We start from the raw sequence: 8,145 nt of genomic DNA, 5'->3' as shown, positions 1-8,145 counted from the left end.
TGACCCCGTGGACTGTAGCCCATCAGGCTCCTCCGTCCATGGGATTCTCCAGGCAAGAATACTAGAGTGGGTTGCCATTTCCTTCTCCAAAGGATCTTCCCGATCCAGGGATCGAACCCAGGTCTCCCGCATTGCAGGCAGATGCTTTAACCTCTGAGCCACCTGGGAAGCCTGTAATTCTATAAAGAGCTCAAAAGATACCATTATGTGTATCCCTTGAGGTAGAACCAGGACCCTGCCCCCAGGCTGCTGCTCCTCTCTTGTCTCTGCATCCTCTATCTTGTTTGATGAGCAACTGTTGAAATCTGCCCTTTGGAACTCAGGGAAGGTCATGGAGGCTGGAGTCTGCTGCTTCAAACAAGAAACAGGAGACATGGAATGGCTTTTATGTCCAGGAGCCCCACAAGATCCTGCTCGGTTTCACTGGGTCCCCATTCTCATGGTAACAGCCACATCTATCCTTAGGCATCTGCCTCATCCTCAAAGAGGGGGGAACTGGCTTTTAATGACTGACATACAACATGCACATTTTAAAATATTTTATTTAAAAAAGGAAAACCAACCAAACAAAAGGCCCACCCCAAGAACTTTTGGTTCTGGGGGTCTGGGAGCAGCTTAGGTCTGTTAGGAGGGTGGAACCTGGAAGACGGACAGTGTGGGGGCCTGACCCCTGGCAGGAAGATCAACAGCCGGGGACGCTGACAGGCAGAGTAGCCTTTCCCAGAGCTCAGCCCCTCTCTGTAGCATGGACTCATCCACTTGGAAAAGATAGGTGGGGGGGATCCTCAATCCCCTTAAGAAGGCAGGGTGGGCAGTTCTGAATGGGCCTTAAATCTCTTGGCAAAGCCACCAACCAGTTAGGACAAAGGAGAGAGTGGCCCGGGGTTCGATTGGGCCTACACCTTCCTGGGAGCTGGGCTCAAACAGGGAGATGCGCCTCCACTTACTGCTGCAGCCCCTCTCGGGAGAAAGGGCCCTGAGGCGGTGGGACCCAGAGGCAGCCCTAGGAGAGAGCCTGGTGGGCAGGTCAGGAGCCAGATTCCCACCGGGAGCTCAGTGGCCTGGGCGCAGCGCCCGGATGGGCCGAGGAGGGGGGTTGTCTAGGACCGGTTCGGGCCGGAGGCGCATGCCTCCTCGGCGCTTCTGCTTGCGCAGCAGGTAGCTTGAGTACTGCACCTCAGGCATGGCCAGCTTGAGGCAGGCCTCGGTGGCTGGACCGGCGCGGCCGCTGGGCAGGTCGTAGCCCATGATGTCCACCTTGCGGCTGGGCTGCCACGGCTGCAGCTGCTTGGTGCGGATCTGGGCCGCGGGCCGCAACACCGGCTCGTCGCCAAAGCAACGCCGCAGCAGGCGCTCTCGGGCCTCGCGCAACTCGCGCGCCTCGCGCTCCACGCAGGCGCGGCCAGCACTCGCCACGCGGCGCCAGAAGGTGGCGTTGAAGTGGTCGTAGAGGCCGGCGTCGAGCGCGTTCCAGGCGCGCGCAGCCTGCGCGAGCGCCGCGGGGATGGCGGCGAGGCGCGAGCTGGCGGCGCGCGCGTTGAGCCTGGCGTAGAGCACGTCGTCCAGGTCCCAGGCCAGCAGGCGCCGCAGCAGCACGAGCGACTCGTCGAAGTACTCGGCGATCATGACGAGCGAGAAGACCTCCTCCACCTGGCGGATGAGGCCCGCCAGGTAGGCGTCGTCGTCGCGGGGGCTGCGCTCGTTGTCGCCTCCCAGGTCGTAGGCCAGGGTGTTGTGCGCGAACATGGCGAAGTGCTCGCCCGCGCGGTAGTAGGCCTCGGGCGCGCGCAGGAAGGCCTCGAGCGACGCGTTGGGCACGCGCCGGAAGGCGGGGCAGTACTGGTTGTAGTAGCTGAAGAGCGACTCGAACATGGCGGCTGGCTCGCGCAGGATGGTGACGTAGACGGTGCCGGGCGGCATGAGGCGCTGCAGCTCCGCGCGGTCGAAGCGCAGGTGGCTGGCCAGCACGTGCGGCGGCCGCGTGGCCGGGTGCACGAAGTGCGCCGAGAAGTTACGCGGGTAGCAGAACTGATGCTCGCAGCTCGGGTGCGGCAGGGGCACCGTCAGGGTGGGGCGCTCGGCGAAACGGAACAGGATGTTCTGCACCGTCGTGCCCGCAGTCTTGTGCGTCTTCAGAAAGGCCACGGTCATGTGCTTGGGGCGCGGCGGAGAGTCCTGCAGAGGCGGGCAGCTCAGAGGGAACAGCTTGGGGTACCTGCAGGGCCCCGGGGTGTGCAGGGAGGAGGGTGTGAGAAGGGTGCCGCTTGACCCGGCCTCTCCCCAAGGATGCTGGGGATGGGCCCAGGGCTTTACCCACGAAACAGTACACACACGCATGGTACGGGCATCTAAGATGACCATCCCCAGGGAGTCCCTGTGAGAGGGTAACAGGCAGGAAGGCCAAGGGTCTCCAAACGGAGGAAATAGGCTGCAAGCGTCAGATATATATATATATTTTTAATCTCTCTAGTGTCTGCCTACAATGTGGGAGACCGGATTCGATCCCTGGGTCAGGAAGGTCCCCTGGAGAAGAAAATGGCAACCCACTCCAGTATTCTTGCCTGGAAAATCCCATGGACGGAGGAGCCTGGTAAGCTACAGTCTATGGGGTCACAAAGAGTTGAACAGGACTGAACTTCACTTTCACTTTAAGCAGCAGGAGGAAACCAACTAGTGTTACATTTTTTCTCCTTCTCTATACGAAGTTAAAAAGAGGTTTCTCTTAAAATACCTTGTTGCCATAATGACACCTGGTTCCACCTGAACTTAACATTTCTTAAATCTTAAGCTAACCAATGCATTTTTTAATGGAAATGTTTGTCTTAAGCTATGTTAACGCACTACGCATTTACTCTAGACTCTATCTTCAAGTTGGTGCCGCCTAAAAGCTCAGATTTAGGCTCAGAACTGACTTGACAAACCAGTTTGTTATACTCAGACATTGTTCTCCTAATCTGTGTAAACGAAATTATTGTTTTCCAGTAGTCATGTATGGATGTGAGAGTTGGACTATAAAGAAAGCTGAGCGCTGAAGAATTGATGCTTTTGAACTTGGTGTTGGAGAAGACTCTTGAGAGTCCCTTGGACTGCAAGGAAGTCCAACCAGTCCATCCTAAAGGAGATCAGTCCTGGGTGTTCATTGGTAGGACAGATGTGGAAGCTGAAACTCCAATACTTTGGCCACCTGATGCAAAGAACTGACTCCTTGGGAAAGACCCTGATGCTGGGGAAGGTTGAGGGCAGGAGGAGAAGGGGACGACAGGAAGAGATGGTTGGATAGCATCACTGACTTGATGGACATGAGTTTGTGTAAACTCCGGGAATTGGTGATGGACAGGGAGGGCTGGCATGTTGCGGTTCATGGAGTCGCAAAGAGTCGGACATGACTGAATGACTGAACTGAACTGAATCTGCGTTTCTACAAGATTCAAATCAATCGTTTTATGCCCTGGGATGACTCTCCTGGTGCCAAGATTATCTCAGAATACATCCTGTGGGTGAGGGGCCTGGTGCCATTCTCTGATTTTTGAGACATTCCTTTCTTTCATTAACAGACTGCTAGTAACTTCTCCTGGAGAAGGCAATGGCACCCCACTCCAGTACTCTTGCCTGGAAAATCCCATGGATGGAGGAGCATAGTAGGCTGCAGTCCATGGGGTCGCTAAGAGTCAGACACGACTGAGCGACTTCACTTTTACTTTTCACTTTCATGCATTGGAGAAGGAATTGGCAACCCACTCCAGTATTCTTGCCTGGAGAATCCCAGGGATGGGGGAACCTGGTGGGCTGCCGTCTATGGGGTCGCACAGAGTCGGACATGACTGAAGTGACTTAGCAGCAGCAGTAACTTCTCCCCTGGAGAAGGAAATAGCAACCCACTCCAGTATCCTTACCTGGAGAATCCCATGGACTGAGGAGCCTGATAGGCTATAGTCCACGGGGTCGCAAAGAGTCAGACACGACTGAGTGACTTTTTACTTTTACTTTTTACTTAGTAGCTACATAACATCCAGCTAAAGACTGGCAGGCAGGTATTTAGAATAGGGCAGAACTGGTGGGGTGTGACTTGTGAGATTACATTATAAAAAGATTATGGCACTGTCTTGGTGTCGTTCTCTCACTGTCTGTAGGGTAACTCATGCAGGGGGTGAGGGTGAGGTACCAGGTGGGAACAGCAGTCCCCAAGGAGCCAGGCCCTCAGTCCATCATCAACCTGCTTGAAGAACTGAAGCCTCCCCCAGCAACCACATACAGGAGCTTGTAAGGGGAGCCGTTCCAATCAGGGCTTCATATTAAACTGCCTTCTCCAACCACCAGCTTGACTGCAACTCTGTGAAAGGCCTCGAACCAGAGGCATCCAGCTAGGGCAAGCCTGAATTCCTCACCCACAGGAGTGAGATAATAAATGTTTGATGTTTTCAGCCTCTTAAGTTTTGTGGTATTTGGTTACCCATAAAAAATAATACAAGGACAGCCATTCCCCTGCTGGTCCAGTGGTTAAGAATCTGGCTGCCAATGCAGGGGACACAGGTTCGATCCCTGGTCTGGGAAGATCCCACATGCTGCTAAGCAACTAAGCCCCTGTGCCACGACTGCCAGGCCTGTGCTCTAGAGCCCCCGAGCCACAACCACTGAAGCCTGCACACCTAGAGCCAGTGTTCTGCAATCAGAGAAGCCACCTCAACCAGAAGCCTGTGCGCTGCAACTAGAGGAAGCCTGTGTGCAGCATGAAGGCCAGCACAGCCAAGCAAGTAAACCCTTAGTGTTTTCAAAAAGCAAAATAAAATAATACAGGGACAAAGGCCCTTGGGGACCCTTGAGGAATTCCACTTTACAGGTGTACAAACTGAAGAACAGGAGGAGGAACATCATTTCTGTAAGTCCAGAAACTCAGATAAAATCGCCAAATCCTCTTGCTGTCTGTTGTCTTTCTCATTTTTATCTTCCCACTGGCTCTTCATTTCATTGGAAAGACCCTGATGCTGGGAAGGATTGAGGGCAGGAGAAGGCAACAGAGGATGAGATGGTTGGATAGTGTCACCAACTCAATGGACATGAGTTTGAGCAAACTATGGGAGATAGTGAAGGACAGGGAAGCCTGGCGTGCTGCATTCCACGGGGTCGCAAAGAGTTGGACGTTACTTAGCGACTGAACAACAACAGGCTCCTCACATTGTAGATGAGTGGCAGGGACTCTGAAGCAACTTGTTACATGATCCCATCAAGTCCTCTGGAACCTCATTCATTCATTCAGGTAGTTTTTTTGTTTGTTTAAGCATCTACTAATTTACTGTGTGCTAGGAACTGTTCTAGGCTCCAGAAATATAATAGTATAAAAAACATAATAATCCTAGCCTTCATGAAACTTTGATTTCTGTCTCCTTGTCCTTGAAACAAGGGTGTTCTAGGTGACCTGTAAGTTCACTCCAGACTTTGAGTCACTCTCCTGTTTCTTTTCTACCATGGAGAAGGCAGTGGCACCCCACTCCAGTACTCCTGCCTGGAAAATCCCATGGACGGAGGAGCCTTGGTAGGCTGCAGTCCATGGGGTCACTAAGAGTCGGACACGACTGAGCGACTTCACTTTCAGTTTTCACTTTCATGCACTGGAGAAGGAAATGCCAACACACTCCAGTGTTCTTGCCTGGAGAATCACAGGGACGGGTGGGCTGCCGTTTCGGGTCGCACAGAGTCTGACACGACTGAATCGACTTAGCAGCAGCAGCAGCAGCAAGCATCAGGCAACAAGGGCAACTCTAAGCAGCCTTGAGGATGCTAGTGAGATTCCCTTTCTGGTTTGGGTTCAGGATGTCTACACAGATGCTCCATAAGACCAGAAAGGCATCTGGCAGGAGGGACTGGGCCCATTCACACTGTTCTCATGGATGACCATGTAGAGAATGGCAAACAGGTCCTGAGGGGGGCGCAGGGATTTATTTGGTTCACGAAGTGAGCCAGGAGCAGGGTCAGGGCTCCTATTCATCATCACATTGTATCCTGTGTCAGGGTGACTGGCAGGGTCACACATAGTGTCACTGTCATTTTCTAGATGAGCACACGGGCTCAGAGAAGTGAGGAGACTTGCCCAGAAAACTAGTAGTGTGAAGTTGTTTGCAGTTCTCTGGGGAGTGTGTGGCTGAAGTACACTGATTCCATCACAGGCCCGCAGCACTACACCCTTCCTTTTCTGTGCAACTGCGCTTTAGCTTACTCATAAGTGCACTCAAGCCAGGTAAATTCCCTGTCAGACTTTATCCTTGCCTTCATCCCATGTGAAAACTGCAAGACTGCCTTTTGCTGATGCAGATAGTTAATGGCCACAAAACCCCCAACCCCCCACTCTGGGGTGGAGGTCACCACTGCCTGTCTATCCATGGGGATGTACTCCTGTGTAGTCACATTCTGTTTTTAGCTTTTGCCCCCTTTAAATCTCTCTGTACCCCTTTCCATGCCACTGTGAATGCCTCTGGATCCTCCATCCACTAGATCCTTCCTGCCTGTATGTAACTTACCCATAATAAAGTTCTTAAGTGCAGTTTATATGGAGTTACCCACTTCTGTTTTTGATCTTAAAGTTCTTTTTCACTTCGTAGGATATTCAACCTCTCTGCCTCCCATCCACCAGGTACTCAGAAGTGATGGCAAGGGAAAGACTCGGGCTGCAATAGAATCTCAGCTTACACACTCAGGGCTTTCCTGACAGCTCAGTTGGTAAAGAATCCACCTGCAATGCATGAGACCAGTTTGATTCTTGGGTCGGGAAGATCTGCTGGAGAAGGGATAGTATTCTATTCCCACTCCAGTATTCTTGGGCTTCCCTTGTGGCTCAGCTGGTAAAGTATCCGCCTGCAATGCGGGAGACCTGGGTTCGATCCCTGGGTGGGAAGATGCCCTGGAGAAGGGAAAGGCTACCCACTCCAGTATTCTGGCCTGGAGAAATCCACGGACTACAGTCCATGGGGTCGCAAAATGTTGGACACGACTGAGCGACTTTCACATCCACATCCATTACACACAACACTTTCAGTGAAGTCCTTCCCAGGAAGGTTGTGTGGATCTAAAAAGAATGTAGGAAAGCGCTTTGAGAACACAGGAAAGAGCAAAGCCCAGCAGAAGATGGACTCCGGTCAGGTTTAAGGAACGAGAAGCGAGAAGGAGAGCTCCCATCCGCTAACCCGGCCGCCGAGCTCTGGAGGAAGGCAATTCCCTGGCCCCGCCCCCTCACCGAGACCCCGCCCCTTACCAGCTGAGCTGCGCCCCCTGGTGGATGAGGAGGCTTAAGGTGCTGCATCCTAGCACCAGCAGCAGGATTTTCCTACGGCTCATCTTGGTGGCCTGCTGCAGGCGCTGGAAAATGGGCGGCATGATGGGGTACCCACCCCTGGATCAGCCAGGGCCTCACTATCCAGGACTCCCTTCGCCGGCACTCATGGGGGCTCCTGGGGCTCCGGTAGCAGGGCCAGTGTTCCTGTGAGGCCTGGCAGGAGAAGGAGGAAAACAGGTTTGTAGCGGGCAGAGGAGATGGGCGCCGAGCCCCAACAGGACTGTTGCAAATGAGCGCTCCGAAGGGTGGGGTGCGCAGAGAGGCCAGGGAAGATCAGATTCCTACCTCCTGTTACCATGACCCTATCTCCACGGTGCTCCAGATAACTCAGTCTTGGGTGGAATTACAGGCTCTGGGGTCTGGCCAGCCCTTCAGGCTATAGCCACTCCCTCCCTTGAGCCAGGTCTCTGCTTCTCTGCCTGCCCCTAATTCGTCTTTGTCTCGTGGCCATTTATGTCGGTCTTAGCACCAGCGCCTGGCTTAGCCCAGAAGTCTCAGTTCAGGGTTTCCTCTCCTATAGGACTCCTTGCCTGACTGCTTCTTCAGCCAGGGGTTAGTCTTGACTCCCCAGACATTGAGCTCCTCAGAAACGCTGACCAGGTCTTCACCTTCTTGAGTCTCTGATATGAGAAAGAGGCTTATTATGTGTATTACACGACTGCACACTTAATTCCATCTAATCCTCGCTGCAGCCCTAACAGGTGTTCCCATTTTACAGACAAGGAAACTGAGGCTCTAAGGGCTGGTGTCACTTATCTGGGTTGCACAGCTGGTATTAGCAGGATCTGGATTCTGATCTGGTTCCAGATACTTCCAGCTCC

At 53.2% G+C, this 8,145-nt stretch overlaps 1 protein-coding gene across 1 annotated transcript in view; it reads right to left on the bottom strand.

The window, feature by feature from the left end:
• Nucleotides 1–524: 524 nt before the first annotated feature.
• Nucleotides 525–8,145, bottom strand: part of GAL3ST3 (galactose-3-O-sulfotransferase 3) — a 10,774-nt gene continuing 3,153 nt past the window's right edge. Inside the window, exons 2-3 of the mRNA XM_010837767.1 lie at nucleotides 7,244–7,477; nucleotides 525–2,215 (exon numbers count right to left, since the gene is read on the bottom strand). Coding sequence (XP_010836069.1) covers nucleotides 1,054–2,215; nucleotides 7,244–7,365 — 1,284 coding nt within the window. The 5' untranslated portion in view covers nucleotides 7,366–7,477 and the 3' untranslated portion in view covers nucleotides 525–1,053. The remainder of the gene's footprint in view (nucleotides 2,216–7,243; nucleotides 7,478–8,145) is intronic.

The sequence above is a fragment of the Bison bison genome, unplaced genomic scaffold (assembly GCF_000754665.1).
Source record: "Bison bison bison isolate TAMUID 2011002044 unplaced genomic scaffold, Bison_UMD1.0 scf7180017864080, whole genome shotgun sequence".
NCBI lineage: Eukaryota > Metazoa > Chordata > Mammalia > Artiodactyla > Bovidae > Bison > Bison bison.
Note: the sequence above shows the minus strand (reverse complement) of the source record. Positions and strands in the feature narration are given on the sequence as shown.